Genomic DNA, 17,430 nt, shown 5'->3' on the forward strand with positions numbered 1-17,430 from the left:
AATGGGTTGCTCAGTGTGGACTCTGTGAACCACTGTTATCTCCTAAATGCTTATCTTTCCAGGACTTCAGAGAAGTAAGCTCATTCTCCTTTTCTCTATAGTGGTTATTTTAAACTGACTAAAGGATCTTCCACTTTCCTCCCCATAACTCTTTCAGCAGATCAACTCATCTCTTATTTTACAGAGAAAATAGATGAAGGGGCCCTCAAAGCATTGCTGTGTGTTAAAAAAAAAAGGAATAATTCTAAGCTAGGCTTTTGAAAAAAAATCTGGCTTAGGAACTCTGTGAATCATATAAATTAGCACTAAAGATAAAAATGTCTAGGGAACATATCAATGATTTATATTTACATGAATCTGTTATCAACTACAGATCCTCCTTGACATGCAGTGGAGTTACATCCTAAAAATCCTGTGGTAAACTGAAAATATTGTAAGCCAAAAATGCACTTAATATACCTAATCTATCAAACATCATAGCTTAGCCTAGCCTACCTTAAACATGCTGAGAACACTTCCATTAACCTAGAACTGGGCAAAATCATCCAACACAGGAGTTTCCATTGGGGCTTAGCTGGTTAAGAACCCAACTAGTCTCTGTGAGGATGTGGGTTTGATACCTGGCCTTGCTCTGTGAGTTAAGGATCAGGTGTTGCCACAAGCTGTGGCGTAGGTCACAGTTACAGCTTGGATCTCATGTCACTGTGGCTGTGGTGCAGGCCTGCAGCTGCAGCTCCTATTCGACCCTTAGCCTGGAAACTTCCATATGCCGCAGGTACAGCCCTAAAAAGAAAAAAAAAAGTCATCTAACACAAAGCCTCTTCAATAATAAAGTGTGAGTGTCTCATGTAATTTACTGAATGATATACTGAAAGTAGAAAACACAATGGTTGTATGGGTACAAAAGTTGTTGTAGGTGTATTGGTTGTTTACCCTTGTGATTTCATGGCTGGGAGCTGCCACTGCCCAGCATTAGGAGAGAGTATCATCCTGCAATATCAATAACTTGGGAAAAGATCAAAATTCAAAATACAGTTTCTACTGAACGTGTATTGCTTTGCAGCATTGTAAAGTAAAAAAATTGCAGGTCGAACCATCATAAGTTGGGGGCCATCTGAATGTATTTTCTCATTTGAATGTGGCGATAATAATATTTACCTTTTTAGCACTGTGATGGAGAATAAGATGAGATAATGACTATAAGCCTTACTACCAAGCCAGAAAACAGTAATGAATTATAAGTGGAAAAGATCCATCAAATATACGCAATAAAGAACAGTTGTTTCTTGGAAGTTTGCCTTAGTTGACTGGAGATAACAGCTGTGGACAAAATTGAGTCTCCCAGGTATTTAGCAAGCTGAAATTCTCTAATAAATCATTATGAATTTATTGCCTTCCTGGTTAAAATACAAACATTTGAACTCCAAGGTTTATATTTCTTATGGATTTTTCCCCTGTGTTTCATGCAAAAGTTATTTTCTTTCTTTTTTTTTCTTTTCTTTTTAGAGCTGGACCCATGGCAAATAGAAGTTCCCAGGCTAGGGGTCAAATCAGAGCTGCAGCTGTGGGCCTACACCACAGCCACAGCAACACAGGATCCGACCTGCATCTGCGACCTACACCCCACAGCTCACAGTAACGCCAGATCCTTAACCTACTGAGCAGCATCAGGGATCAAACCCGCATCCTCATTGATACTACACAGGGTGGTTACCACTGAGCCACAAGGGAACTCCTAAAAATTATTTTCTTGAAAGTGACTGTAGTTTTATAAATGAGTAATCATTGCACATCATAGATGATATATATTTATTTTAATAGCTTTACTGCATCCATGTTTTTTTAAAAAGCACTTTTTTCTTACCATGCAATTAGTGGGGAATGCTAGAGAAGTACACAGATGATAATATTCTTTGAGACTAAACAATTTAATATATATCTGCCTTGACATGAACAGAACCAAAAATGCACCACTCTTTTAATTTCACTTTATAATACTTTTTACCCATAGGCATGTGTCATCTTAATTGCCTTCTGACAAACACTGAATTTGTAGGTTTGAAATTGTCACATCAAGTAAAAAGAATTGTTTGGGGTAATTTAATATCTATTGAGTTATATACAAATACTCACTGTATGATATTTGATACTGGAGTCTAGTAAATAAATCTAAAGAATATTTTAATGACTGGCAGGGTATTCTAATAATTGCAAGGGGAAAGTGAACTGTGCTTAGGGCTGATGGGAAGAAGGGTGAGAAGGCAGGACAATGAAAGGGAGAGTTCAAAGTGAGTGAGACCAGAACTCTGTGGGTGGAGAGAAAGGGTGATAGCACAGAAGAGTGTAGTGGATCAGTTGGGGCTTTGGAGTCAGGCAGTTCTGGAATTGAAATCTAGTTATATAGCCCTGATCAAAATATTTACCTCAAGGCCTCAATGTCTTCATTTGCAAATAGAATTTTCATCATATTGTGAGTATCAAATGAGAGAAGAATACAGATAACAATCGCCATTGCTTACTGAGTGTACCATATCCCTCACTCTATGCTAGACAGTCATGCACATTCTGCATGATATTTTAAGGTATGAGAAACACACAGAGCATTCTTCTATCCTTTCTAATATCCCCTCTATACCTTATAGTAGGATAATATCTAAGAAAGGAATACAATATATGAAATACATTGACTGTAGCAATATAATTGTTTTAAAATAGAATCCATCTTTCTAATGAATAACTAAAAAACAATAGTTTTTAACCAGATGCCAAAAGCAGTAAAATTGAAAGAGCAATGGCATTGGAGTCAGTGCTCAGCTCTGCTTCTGAAAGCGTGTAGGGGCAGTTCTGTTAGCACTCCGACTGCCAGCCCCGCCCTCTTGAGCCCGGCCATGTCCACCACGGGGATCTGTATATGACAGGGGTTTTCAGGAAGGCTGCTGGCAAAGCCTGCTGGGAATCACTTTGGGAAGTGTCAAGTAGACAAGCTTGGCCCTGTACCTAAGCTTTAATATCTTAAGAGTGAATCCCAAAGAGACACTAGGTCATGTTCCTGACCCAGTTTCTCTCAGGTCTGGGTATCAGGGAGAAAGAGGGTTATGAATAAAAATTTAAAGAACTGTTTTCATGAAAAGCTTTGTAAGACATCAATGATGCAGTATATTTCCTAAGATATTTATATAAAAAAAGGGGATAAGGTTGTTTTCTCCCACATCCCGGAATATTGCATGGCTTTGGCAGTTTGAGAAATCCCAGGTGTGTAGAGGGGCTGATGTAGCAATAATTAGGAAGCAAAGCAGGAGGAGAAGTTAAAAATTAGGTGGATGCCATGGGATAACATACTGGGCTCCCTAGAAAGGGCACATAAAGTTGTCCCTCAGTATCCCTGGGTTCTGCATTCAGGTGTCAATCAAACATGAATCAAAAATATTCAGGGAAAAAAATTCCAGAAAGTTCTAAAAAGCAAAAGTTGAATTTGCTGCACACCAGCAACTACTTACATAGCATTTATATTACATCAAGTATTACATGTAATCTAGAGATGATTTAAAATATATGAGAGGATGTGGATACATTATATGCACATACTATGTCATTTTATATGAAGGACTTGGGCATCTGTGAATTTTGGTATCCAGGGAACCAGCTCCCCTGTAGACATGAAGGGATGAGGGATGACTGTATAAGGTGCTTCTGAGAATGCACGGAAATAACTGAGGGGTTTCTCATAGAGATGGGGCCTCGATAACAGCTGAGGTGGCAAGAAAATAAAACCAGAGTTAAAACTGGTGCACTTTTTTGGGGGGCATTTCTTCTAAAGATTCTTGTTGTATTGATACAGACAGAGCATAATGGGAGAAAAATAAAAATACTGTAGTCTTTTTTTTTTTTTCCTTACCTTTTTTTTCCTTACCACTTTCTAAATTCAACCAGCTTCCCTGCTAAATTTGATGATACAATGATCATTACTATTAAAGTAGTCACGTATCCACACATAAATTTACATTTCTATTCATCTGGGTTATGTTTAAATTGGAATTTGCTATGCAGAGACCGTGGGCTATGTATTCTTACTTTTGCAACAATTTAAAATGTGTTCAATGTATAAAAAGTATGTCCAAGCTACAAGTAAGGGCTGATGGTGAAAGTACTACAATGATTTCCAGTCAATGGGCCATGAATGTGTGAGGATTCAGAAGTATTTGCAAGGCATCAGAAAATTTATGAACATAGAAAGCATTATAAAATAATCTCCATGCATATGCATTTACCACTTTTTTATGGTACATATAGCTTAAAAAAATAAAATGCAAATTTTATTTAAACATCTGTATTTTCCTTTTTTTTTTTTTTTTTTTTTTTTTTTTTTTAGAGCTGCACCCATGTTATATAGCAGTTCCCAGACCTAGAGGCTGAATTGAAGCTGCAGCTGCTGGCCTAAGCTGCATCTGCAACCTACGTACACTGCACCTTGCGGCCATGCTGGATCCTTAACCCACTAACCTATGTCAGGGATCGAACCAGCATCCTTATGGATACTAGTCAGGTTCTTAACCTGCTAAGCCACAATGCAGACTCCTAAATTCCTGAATCGTTAGTGGCTTTTTGTCATTATATGTTTCCTTAGATTACAAATGCTGAAGTACAACATAGAGTCTGAGAAACTTCTTGATATTGACATATGGGGTCTTATACCCAGAAGGTAAAGAAACTAGTTCTATATAGTTGAGAGGTGTATATCTCTAGATGTTGACATCATGACAAATAATAAAATGTCAAAATATCTTTCCTCACTAAATTATATGTAAGCGTGAATATATATTAAGTATTTGATAGTTTACATTTTAAACACATATACACAAAGTGTTCCTTACAAAGCTACCCCAAATATTTAATTTCACAAGTCTTTTAAGAAGTAGCTAAGTTTCGGAGATACTAACAAAGGTAAGACATTTTCCTTGTCCTCAAGAAGTTTTCAGTGTACCAGAAGCAAAGACCGTGTAGGACTAAGTAAGAGGTGGTAAGTGTAGTGTAAGAGTCTGTATTTGAGGTGAGCCTCAAAGTTGGCAGAGAAGGGCAGGAGAGGGTTACATGAGCTCCATTGCAGAGGTCCTAGGGACTATTCAGGGAATGACAAACTGTGTGACTTGAGAATGTGACTAAGTATGGAGCAGAGGAAGGGCATGAGCAAACTTTTACTCTGTGAAAGACCCTGAGAGAGGATGAAAAGACAAGCTACAGACTGAGAGAAAATATATGCAAACCTCACATCTGACAAAGGAATATTATCCATAGTATATAAATAATCTCAAAAGTTAGTAATAAAAATGAGTAAAACTGCAAACTATCTAATTAGAAAATGAACAAAGGTATAAAGAGACATTTCAGCAAAGAGGATAGGCAGATGGGGTAAATAAGCACATGAAAAGAAATTCTGCATCATTAGTTACTAGATAAGTGTGAATTAAAAGCACAATGAGTGGAGTTCCCTTTGTGGCTCAGAGGTTAACAAACCCAACTAGGATCCATGAGGATGTGGGTTCAAACCCTGGCCTCTCTCAGTGGGTTAAACCCATCTGCCATTGCTTTGAGCTGTGGTGTAGGTCATAGACACAGCTCACACCCCGCATTGCTGAGGCTGTGGTGTAGGCTGGCAGCTGTAGCTCCAATTCAACCCCTAGCCTGGGAACCTCCATATGCTGCGGGTGCAGCCCTAAAAAGCAAAAACAAACAAAAGGCACAATGAGCTTTCACACTATACCTTTCAATAACACCAGATGCTGGCAAAGATGCAGAGAAACTGGCACAAACATTGCTGGTGGGAGCGTAGAAAAAGTGATGGTTTCTTGAAAAACTATATACAGCCTTACCATACCAGTAATTACATTTTAAGCATTTGTCTCAGGGAAATGACAACTTATGTGTTTACACAAAACCCTGTACATCAATGTTCACAGCAGCTTTGCTTGCAATAGCTCCAAGCTAGAAATAACCCAGATGTCCTTTAATGGGTGAACAGTTAAAGAAACTGTCATACCACCATGTCATGACTGCTATTCAGCAGTGAAAACTGACAAACATGCAGCTACTTGAATGGATCACTAGGGAATTTTGGTCAGTGAAAAAAAGCCCAATCTTAAAATGTTACAAACTGTATGATTAGATTTATATTACATTTGAAATGACAAAATTATAGAGATAGAGAATAGATTAACAGATGTCAGGGGTTGGTGTGGCATTAGAGGGAGGAGAGTGTGGCTATGATAGCGTAGCAACCAGGAATCCTTGTACCTTAAATGTTCTGTACCTTAAGTGCGGTGGTGGTCACAAAAGCCACACATGTAAAACTCATGAAATCTGAATAAGATCAGTGGACTGTATCACTGTCAATTTACTAGTTGTGATATTGTCAATAGCCAAGCAAGATGTTACCATTATTGAAAAGAAATGGAAGGGTATTTGAATTATCTACATATTATTTCTTCTAACTGCTTGTGAATCTACAATTATCTGAAAACAACAAAATTTTTCTTAAGGTATATAAGGATGATACTGTTCTGAGAGATAACTCAGGAAAGCTACTGAGTCAAATTTTAAGGACTATGAATGCCATGCTTGGGATTGTAGACATTATCCAGTAGGCAGTAGGGAACATTTGAAAAAAGTTAAATAGAATAATAATATGAGTATTTTTTGACACCTTAAATAGAATTCTGAATGACTTAATTGAAAAACCCAAGATAGGAGGCAGATAGGAGACTTCTACAGTAGCCAAAATTACAAGGATCTCAAACAAAGAATTAGTGCTGAGACAGAGGAGATGTTTAAGAGGTAGGTGACTGGACAAGTGGAACTTAAAAACTTGGGGATTAACTGGACATGTGAGTGAGGGAGAAGGTGATGTCATTAGAAAGTATCTTCTGAGATGGCAAACAGAGGAGGAAAGTCTGGTTTAAAAGTCCGTAGGAGACATCCTATAGCGGCTCTTTAATAATCGAGCAGAAGTACAGGTTTAAAGCTTAGGAGAGAAGCTAGGGTTTGAGGAATAAATTCAGATGCAACTTACCAACAGGTGATAAATGAAAATTTGTAGACACATAAGATAATTTTGACTGTATATATCAAAAGGAGATGAAGGTAGATCATGGAATTCCAGCAAAAAACAGTAGTTTCAGAGGAAGAATATCAATGAAGGAAAATGAGAGAGTGGTTAAGAGACAATAGAAAGGAATTAAGAAAAGGTAGAACTCTTTTGATGACTTTAACTTTGTAGTATAGTCAGAAGTCAGGGAGTCTGATTCCTCCAGTTCCATTTTTCTTTTTCAATATTGCTTTGGCAATTTGGGGTCTTTCATGTTTCCATACAAATTTTAAAGTATTTTGTTCTAGTTCTGTGAAGACTGTCATTGGTAATTTGATAGGGGGGAATAAATGGGGAGTTTGGGGTTGGTGGATGCAAACTATTACATTTAGAATGGATAAACAATGAGGTCCTACTGTATGGCATAGGGAATTATATCCAATCTCTTGGGACAGAATATGATGGAAGATAATATGAGAAAAAGAATGTATTTATGTGTTATGTCTGGGTTGCTGTGCTCTACAGCAGAAATTGACACAACACTGTAAATCAACTATAATAAAAATTAAATTTAAAAAAGAAGATTATCAGAGTTACACATAGATCATGGCAGAACTTCAAAAAAAAAGGTAGAATGGAGTTCCCGTCATGGCGCAGTGGTTAACGAATCCGACTAGGAACCATGAGGTTGCGGGTTCGGTCCCTGCCCTTGTTCAGTGGGTTAACCATCCAGCATTGCCATGAGCTGTGGTGTAGGTTGCAGACGCGGCTCGGATCCCACCTTGCTGTGGCTCTGGCGTAGGCCTGTGGCTACAGCTCCGATTCGACCCCTAGCCTGGGAACCTCCAAAAGCCGGCGGGAGCGGCCCAAGAAATAGCAAAAAAAAGAAAAAGAAAAAGGTAGAACTCAAGAAGCAAAAGGGAAGTGTCAAGATATGGGGAGCAGGAGTTCCTGTCGTGGCGCAGTGGTTAATGAATCTGACTAGGAACCATGAGGTTGCAGCTTTGATCCCTGGCCTTGCTCAGTGGGCTAAGGATCCAGTGTCGCTGTGAACTGCGGTGTGGATCGCAGATGCTGCTTGGATCCCGAGTTGCTGTGGCTCGTGTAGGCCGGTGGCTACAGCTCCAATTAGACCCCTAGCCTGGGAACCTCCATATGCCGCAGGAGTGTCCCTAGAAAAGGCAAAAAGACACACACACACACACACACACACAAAAGAGATGGGGAGCGGTTAACAGTGCTGCCATCTAACTGTGTAGGAGTGAAGAGCCTGATGGCTTGGTAGACTAAGCAGCTGGGAGTCTATTGATGCCGCCTGAATAAAGCAGCATTAGTCAAGGTCAGAATCTACACTGCAAAGAATTACAGGGTGGGAAGGAAGAGATGAAGTGAGAGCAGGAAATGTGAGTTAATTTTGCAAAAGTTTGGAGGTGACAGCAAAGGAAAGAAACTGGATGCTTTAGAAAGGCCGAATTGAGGAGTTTGTTTTGCTTTTTTTAAATACTTCTGAGTTGAGGATCCAGTAGGTGAGATAACCTTAAGACAAGGTGAGCAAGGGAGTTCCTGTTGTGGCACAGTGGGTTAAGAATTCGACTATGGTGGCTTGGGTCACTGCAGAGGCACAGGTTTGATCCCTGCCCAGAGCAGTGGGTTAAAGGGTCTGGCGTTGCCACAGCTGTAGCATAGGTTGTAGCTGTAGCTCAGACTCAATCCCTGGCCTGGGAACTTTCATATGCAATGGGTGTGGCCATTAAAAAACAAAACAAAATGAAATAAAAGGTGAGCAGATAATCAGCAGAGCAAGAAACAGAGGAGATGGGAAAGGATGGAATCAAGAGAATGAATATATGGTTTGCCTTAGAAAGAATTAGGGAATAGGATGCTCAATCATATAATACAAATGAATTAGCTGTACATGACATAAATTAATTTGTGTTTTGTACTTATTTTGATCAGCTTTTCAAAGAGATTTTATGAAGTTTATTGTTATACTCAGATTAGACTATAATAAAGTTATTAAGTAAGGAAAACCAGGTAAAGAAAAATAAGGTTAGAAAAAATAAGATGAAGTCAGGGATAATGTTAGTAGGTGAAACAAATGCCATATAGTCTTGTGCTCTTGCTGAAGGCTGCCACAATTTGAAAATTGGTTCATAAGCACTTTGAGAGCAGTTTCTGTATTTTCCAGTTCCTATAGCATCAAGAACAGTGATCAGCACACAGTGGCTATTTTGGGAAATGTCTTCCCTTTATGGAATAATGCTGCCGATTACTGCAAATTTTCCATATTTGGTTGTTAAGCTGAAAAATGGAAAGAAAAATACAAAACAACTGGACAAGAGATGAATCATACTTACAATTTCATTGTAAGTGGGGTTGGTACATTTTGGAACAGATTTTGTTTTCCTCCTACGAACTTCACTGGGGTATGGTAGAAGATAAAATTCAACATGTGCACTGGGCACAGAGCCATCTGGGAGATGCTGCAAAGAAAAACGGTTATAAATATTAATGTGTGTTGCTATCAAAGAAAACAAATACACAGCTACTAACTATCTAGACCAAAGGCAGGATCAAGATTTATTACAGTCACTGTTTATCAGAAAATAAGAGAACAATCAAAAGGAATACATCACTGCTCAAAAATAAGCCCAAAATACAGCTTAAAAGATGAAAACTGTCCATTTTAAATTGAGTGTTGTGTCAGAGAACTACCTTTAAAAGCCCATTAAGTATAATTTACTCTAGGTTTTTCTATAATAGAATCTCAATTTGCATTTTTGACAGAAATGGTCAAGAGATGAACATAAGCCACTAGCAGAGAAAGGAATGGAGTGCCTCAGGATAACGTACACCACTTGAAAATCAGAAAGTTCAAGTTTAACCATACAGTAAGAGGTAGCAGTTAATGATATGTAAATGAATATTATATAATAGCATATTTTCCAACAGAATTTAATTAAAATGTCAATTAGACCTACAACTTTAATGTGCCAACAAGATTTTAAGATAGTTATAGTAATTTTATTATCTAAATTAGCCTAATATATTTTGGATAATCCTTTTAAAATTGTGTTCTACGGAGCCCCCAAAGTTGTCCAGGTTGCCTCCTGATGGGTAGATCAAGGACATTGAATGAAGAGGCCTCTGGCTTCCCTCTTCCTAGCTTGCCCTGGCAATCCTCTCCCCCCCGCCCCCTGCACTTTCCCATTCTGGCTTCAGAACTTCTCCCCTTCTTTTCTGCCTTTTTTTCTTATGGATATTTTATTTCTTAATAAATGTGAAGACTGAGTACACTGTTTTAAAAAGTGAAAATGCCATACTTCAGAGAAATAGATTCTAACTTTGTGACCAAATGGAGTAAACTGTACTAAAACTATGCATTCTAGTTTGATAAAATGAGAGATGTTCGTGTAATTTATATTTAAAGTGGATGATTTAAAAGTCAAAATTGGGGAATTAAATGCTTATCTTGGTGAATACACTCTAACTATCAAATCAGTAGTTTTCAACAAATATTTTTATTCTGAATCACAGGGATACTCACATATAAATATCCAGTGCTTCCCCAGTGTCATTAGCTTTAATTTTATGTCTGTCTTTGGCCTCCAGGAAAGTATATTGGAAGGTAAGAAGCTGTGATACATATTACTATAGGCCTAACTTTTATTACATTCTAATTTACATGGCAAAAATATGTCATTAGGAAAATATGGTTATTATTTATTCACAAAACAGATAAAAATACATCTGGACACACATACATCAAAATGCTTAGACTGTCAAAACTGCTGCTTTAGATGGAGCTCAAGGTATCCTTTCCCACCTCGAAACCCTCCCTCAGGAGGAGGAGCTCTGAAATGTGTCAGTGGCATGATGGAATTTTCTGTGACACAGAAAAACACTGCTGTTGATATTTGATAGAGTGGATTTTGTGCACGCACGCATGTGTGTGTGAGAGAGAAGAATGAAGAGAATCCATTGGTTTTGTTCTCTGTAATTTTTCTACCATTGGGCTTGGGGGTAACCATACCTATAATTACTGTATTCTCCATCTTAGTGGTCAGAATCATGATTCTGGAAAAGGACTTTCTGCTCATGATCTGGGCACCCCAATTTGCCAACTATGTGGCTTTTGATATATATCTTAAGTGTTCTGTGGATCAGTTTCTCAATCTGTTAAATGAGGATAAAGGCAAGATCTATCTCATAGAATTCAAAAGATTAATAAAATAAACCATGTGATGTGAGGATAGTACCTGAAATAGAGTAAAATTCAATAAATGTTTGTAACTACTTTTATTTTCTATGAATTGAACAGGAATGCACTATATGCACTGATTGGACAAGACACCTTGAATGTACTATGACATTTATGAGCAGGATTTTGAAACTTTGGCACTATTGGCATTTGGAACCAAATAATTCTTTGTTGCAGGGGGCTGTTCTGAGCATTGAGGATATTTTAACCATATCACTGACCTCTGCCTACCAGATTGTGATAGCACCATCTTCCCGGTGGTGACAACCAAAAATGTCCCCAGACATTGCTAAATGTCACCAGGGGGCAGAAGGGAAGCATAATTGATCCCAAATGAGAAGCACTGATGTAGATGTCTCCCAAATGAGACTTTCTGATTCATCCTTACAACCTCAGCTTAGTGACCTGTGACTATTTCCATAGGCACCTTTGTAGAAACTCTACCCAAAATCTACCTTGTCCTTCTTCATCACTCCAAAACTGATTTTTTTCCAACTTGTTAAAACAGTATTAAGTGATACTTTTCTCTAGTGTCTCCCTTGTCATCTTCAAATCCAAGTAAAGTAGCAAGATCAATATCCTCCCTATTTTCCCTGGTTCATCTGCAACCACAGATCTTTATTCCTAACTTACTATAATTAGATTTTAATTATTTTGATGTCCCAGTCTTCCCACTTCCTTCCTTCACCCTGTATATCATCACTGTTGTAGTTAACCTTTCTGTAAAGCTGCTTTGATCATGTTACTTTTTTCCTTAAAACATTCAAGGATTCCCCATTGAGGAATAAACTCCAAATCACAGAAGGGGAACCAGCCTTAACCAAGCATTTAGAAACTAAAGGTTTGGGTTTCCGTTTCAATGAGTGTCTTTAATGAGATTCTTGAATATCCAATTGTTTTCATTTTTATTTTTTTCAGGGCCACCTGCAGCATATGGAGGTTCCCAGGCTAGGGGTCGAATCGGAGCATCAAATCAGAGCTGCAGCTGCCAGTCTACACCACAGCCACAACAACGTCAGATTGGCGTATCTGCGATCTACACCACAGCTCATGGCAACACCAGATCCTTAACCCACTGAGCGAGGCCAGGGATCAAACCCACAACCTCATGGATTCTAGTAGAGTTCGTTACCACTGAGCCACAACAGAAACTTCTGCAATTAAAATTTTTAAATCCTCACTTGAGGTTGGGCCTTCCTTTTTTTTGTTTCTTTCCTTTCATATCTATGCCTTCCTCTCATAGCATTCCTTCCTTTCATAAAAGTCCTATACTTAACACAGTACTTGACTAAGTAAATAAATAGGTAGCAAATGACTGAGTGAATGAGCTATAAAATTCATAGTGCCTAGATCTTTGAAAATAGTTCATAGCTATTGGCTGAATCATTATTTACAATGTAATATAAAAACCAAAAGTCTTGCTAACTTCCTAAGATTCTGTTTAAGTAGTTTCTCTTAACCTATTTCAATATTTCTTATTGTAATACCAAGCATTTAAAAGCTCAGAACAGGGTAAAATATATGTATCTTGGGGTCTGTTTCCAAGATCTGTCCTAAGTATTCACCCTGAATGCTACACTGTTTGAAGACATCTCTCTGCTAAAGCTATCTTCTTATCCACATCATTACATCAGGAATATCTGTGTTAAGCTTGGTTTGTTATGTCCGATATCTTAATGCTCTGCTTCTAAAACTTCGACTTTATCTCATCTCTCAGATTACGGTAGACAATTAGACTTACTACTCTTTCTGATTCCTTCTTGCCCCAACTGGAGCAAGACTGGATCATCATTACTTGTATTCCATCTCAGAATGAATCCTTGGTCATCATGCCTTCCTCCTGGAGACTTGATCTCTAATGGCTGTCTCTCTTTTCCTGAGACCTTGTTTACTCTTCTGTGATAGCCTCCCCACCTCTCTGGACTTCTGCCACTAACTCATTAAAAATCTCCTTGACAGGAGGCACAGCAGGTTATTTAAATCTTCTAGGAGTAACGATGACCTGACAGTTGCTTGGGGGCCTAATAGATGGTGGAGTGTGAGCTAAAGTCATATCTTGGTGCTGCATCCCCATGCCTTGTCTCAACCTCCTACAGTTTTCCCCTCTGTGTCCTGCTTGGTGGAGTACATGGGAGAAACAGAAATAGGGACATTCAATTTAATTGGCGGAGTGCCTGCCAGGAATGTTTGTGTGGAGGCAGGGAGCTGGACCCACATTAGGACCAGGCACTCCCTGCAGAGGAAATAAATGTCTTATACATATTTACTATTATACTGTTTTTTGAATGTACATAGGTGCTTTTGTTAACACAGTTTTAACATTTAAAAGCACTACTGCATTTGTAGTAGTTTTAAAAATTAGTTTGTATTTCTTAGATGTATCAGATAGCAAAGGGACTTTAATGATACCTGAAAAATCATTTTTTTTTTTTAAGTTTAAAAAGAGGTCCCTCGGAGTTCCCATCGTGGCGCAGTGGTTAATGAATCTGACTAGGAACCATGAGGTTGTGGGTTCGATTCCTGGCCTTGCTCAGTGGGTTAAGGATCCAGCGTTGCTGTGAGTTGTGGTGTAGGCCGCAGATGCGGCTTGGTTCCCACGTTGCTGTGGCTCTGGTGTAGGCCAGCAGCTACAGCTCTGATTAGACCCCTAGCCTGGGACCCTCCATATGCCGTAGGAAGCGGCCCTAGAAAAAGGCAAAAAGATAAAAATAAACAAACAAACAAATAAATAAATAAATAGAGGTCCCTTTAGCTGAAAAGATTAGAAATGAAAGCCTTAGGATATTCTCATCATTCATTGGTGGAAGAGACTCCTTTCTCAACCAAAGAGTAAAATATAGGGGAGTTTAGCTTGGCTATTACGTTGTAAAAATTAAAATGTATGCATGTATGTGTATTAGTAAGTTTCTGTCCACAATGTTGACTTCTAAATTGTGTTGTTAATAATTAAATATACTAATTTTTTGCCTTCATTTCTTACCTCAGATTGCATACAGCACTTCAAATGGCTTTCAATGCTACTTTTGTTGCTCCAATGATCAATGAGTGAAAGTATCTTGAAAATATGATTAATTTATCAAAATTGAGGGAAAAAATAAGCAGTAGCATGTTGGTGTCAAAAAAACAAAGCACAATATCGACTGTGAAGTAAATAAAATCATCTCACATCATAGGGCATGCCAGCGATTCTTCAGTATTTTCATATGTTTATATGAGGGAGATGCTTATTTTTCATACATAGTAATAATAATAGCTAACATGTAATGAATATTTAATTTATTTAAAGCACTCTCTTAAAATAATCCTTAAGCCAGTATTGTCTTTATTTTATTTGAAAGGATTTTCCATCCTATGCTCTTAACCACTACCCTACATAGTCTCCCTACAACAAATGCAAAGGAAACTGCCAGATTCAAATTAAGAGCACTTCTAGATAAAACTTTATCAGGAATGTGATGAAGGTACATGGTTTAAAAATATCAGACACTTTGGAAACGCCTGTAGATTAATCCAAAGTTTAATTGTATTTAATAGGTTATTATCTTTTTGATGAATAATTTATGAGACTTTTCCCTCAAGTTTTTTTAAACTTAAATGTTTCCAATCATAGGATAATATAGGCTTTGGTAGAAATCAACTGACGATGATTAAAATATGATAGAACTATCAAAACCTGAGGTCTATGCCAGTAGCAAAACAACATAATAAAAAAGCATTTTCCTCACCTAGGTGCCTGCCAAATTACAATTTTGAAAATCAAGCTGGCCAGCATGAAGAGGGTCTTTTTATAAAATGACAATGTACAATAAAAATACTTGTGATATGTGGTCTGCTGTATGCTTCTGTTAAAGAAATGATGTGTTAGTTAATGGTCCCAGTCTTTCTGTGTGTTAGTTCGTGTAGAATGGGATGATTTCAGGTCTTCATGAATTTAATTAGGATTGTCTTCTGCTTCATTTCACACCGGCTTAAGCCTTTAATAGAACTCTTGTCATCAATAGGTGATTTCCAATATATATATATATATTTTTTTCAATCAAATCAAAAATCAAACTACCTTGTGTTTAGCACTTTTGATGGTCTGTGAAAGGCACAGAAAAATGATCAAAATAGTTTCTGCTTTCAAAACAGTAAGAGGAGTTCCTATTTGGCTCAGTGGGTTAAGAACCTGACTAGTATCCAGGAGGACATGGGTTCGACTCCTGGCCTCGCTCAGTGGGTTAAGGATCCAGCATTGCTGTGAGCGGTGGTGTAGGTTGCAGACAAGGCTCAGATCTCTCACTGCTGTGGCTGTGGCGTAGGCCTGCAGCTACAGCTCCGATTCGAACTTTAGCCTGGGAACATCCATATGCTGCGAGTATAGCCCTAAAAAGACAAAAGATAAAAAAAAAAAAAAAAATAAGTCAAATCAGTAACAAACTCATTGGCATGATCATCTTATATATATGTGTGTGTGTGTGTGTGTGTGTGTGTGTATTTAAATTTTAATCCTCAACTTAATGTAGATTACAATTAGAGAGAAGTCACAGTCTAGCAGATAGAATTCTTCTGACTCAATATAAACGATTGAATTACTTCTGAACATCCAGAATTCTAATTAGGGCTTCAAACTTTATCACTAAAGTGTCTTGTGAAGTTTGGAAAATTTTTCCATTTCTCACTCTTAATAGCATATAACAAGTAAGGCATTAAACCTCATTTATTTTTCACAATCTACTCAATAGCAAGTGCTGAAGAACTGTTTGTGAGTTACTTGGTAATTAAGCCTTTTCTTTCTTTCTTTTTTAAACTGAACCACTTTAAATTATTTCAATTTCCTAACCCTTAGCCTCTACCTCAGGTGCTGAGAAAACTGTACAAATAAGTGAGAGAGACTATGTTTTGTTATTGATTGTTAAGGAAGTGTGAAGAATAGTTGAAATACTGAAAGATTAGATTTATGATTTTGTATCTGATAGTATGGGAAAGATTACAAAAAGCAGAAACTAGTAATTGAGAGGTAAAATATAAGAATATTTTTACCCATATACCTCACATATTTGCCTTGATACTGACTAACTTAACAGTTTTATCATTATTTAAATAAAGATATAGATATATGATATTCAGGTGTCAACAATCTGAGTATTATGGCCAACATGCCAAATCAGATAATCAGGACTGAGTTATAAAGGGCTGGCTGTATCTAATAATGTTAAGAAAATAGACTAAATATCAAGTTCTTCCTTTGGGTTTGGAAAACTCACTCTGCAAATCCAGGATGTGAAAATCTTTCTTTAGGAATTCCTGTTGTGGCTCAGCAGTAATGAACCCAACTAGTTTCCATGAGGATGTGGGTTTGATCCCTGGCCTTGCTCAGTGGGTTAAAGATCCAGCATTGCTGTGAGTTGTGGTGTAGGCTGCAGATGCATGGCTGTGGCTGTGGCTGTGGCTGTGGCCGGCAGCTCCAATTCAACCCCTAGCCTGGGAACTTCCAGTGCAGTAGGTGTGGCCATGACAAGCAGAAAGAAAAAAAAGAAAGAAAAGAAAAACTTGGTTTAGCAATAACACTTGGAAAAACATTTGGTTATATGATTACAGGTTTAATATATTAAAGGTTTAATATATATGTTTAAATATAATATAAATTAATAGGTTTAATATATGAGCCAGAGATTGCTAGCTACAACCTACACTAGGATTATCTTCCTATCTATCCATCCATCAATCTATCCACCCTCTTATCTGTCTATATGTGTATTTCACTTAGCATAATGCCCTAAAGGTCCATCCACGATGTCACAAACTTGACAAGACTTTCTTCTTTTTTATTGTTGAATAATATTCCATTTTGTGGATATACAACATTTTCTTTCTTCATTTGTCCAGTATGGACACTTAGTTTGCTTCCATATATTGACCATAGAAAATAATGCTGCAATGACTATGGAGGTACACATATTTTGAATTAGCATTTTAATTTGCTTTGAATAAATTCCCAGAAATATTATTGCTGGATAATATGGTAGTTTTTTAAAAATATTTTGAGGAACCTCCATACTATTTTCAATAGTGGCTACGCCAATTTACATTCCCAACAGTGCACAAGTGT

General features: G+C 37.6%; 1 protein-coding gene across 8 annotated transcripts in view; it reads right to left on the reverse strand.

The window, feature by feature from the left end:
- PIK3C2G (phosphatidylinositol-4-phosphate 3-kinase catalytic subunit type 2 gamma) overlaps positions 1-17,430 on the reverse strand; it is a 374,898-nt gene that overhangs the window by 2,243 nt on the left and 355,225 nt on the right. For 5 of the 8 annotated variants that reach the window (XM_013988351.2, XM_021092291.1, XM_021092287.1 and 2 more), the window contains 2 exons: positions 14,320-14,394; positions 9,436-9,561 (listed from right to left, as the gene is read on the reverse strand). In XM_013988351.2, the coding sequence (XP_013843805.1) occupies positions 9,436-9,561; positions 14,320-14,394 (201 nt within the window). The remainder of the gene's footprint in view (positions 1-9,435; positions 9,562-14,319; positions 14,395-17,430) is intronic. The other 3 variants (XM_021092290.1, XM_021092292.1, XM_021092289.1) reach the window with 1 other exon arrangement.

The sequence above is a fragment of the Sus scrofa genome, chromosome 5 (genome assembly GCF_000003025.6).
Source record: "Sus scrofa isolate TJ Tabasco breed Duroc chromosome 5, Sscrofa11.1, whole genome shotgun sequence".
In the NCBI taxonomy this organism is placed as follows: domain Eukaryota; kingdom Metazoa; phylum Chordata; class Mammalia; order Artiodactyla; family Suidae; genus Sus; species Sus scrofa.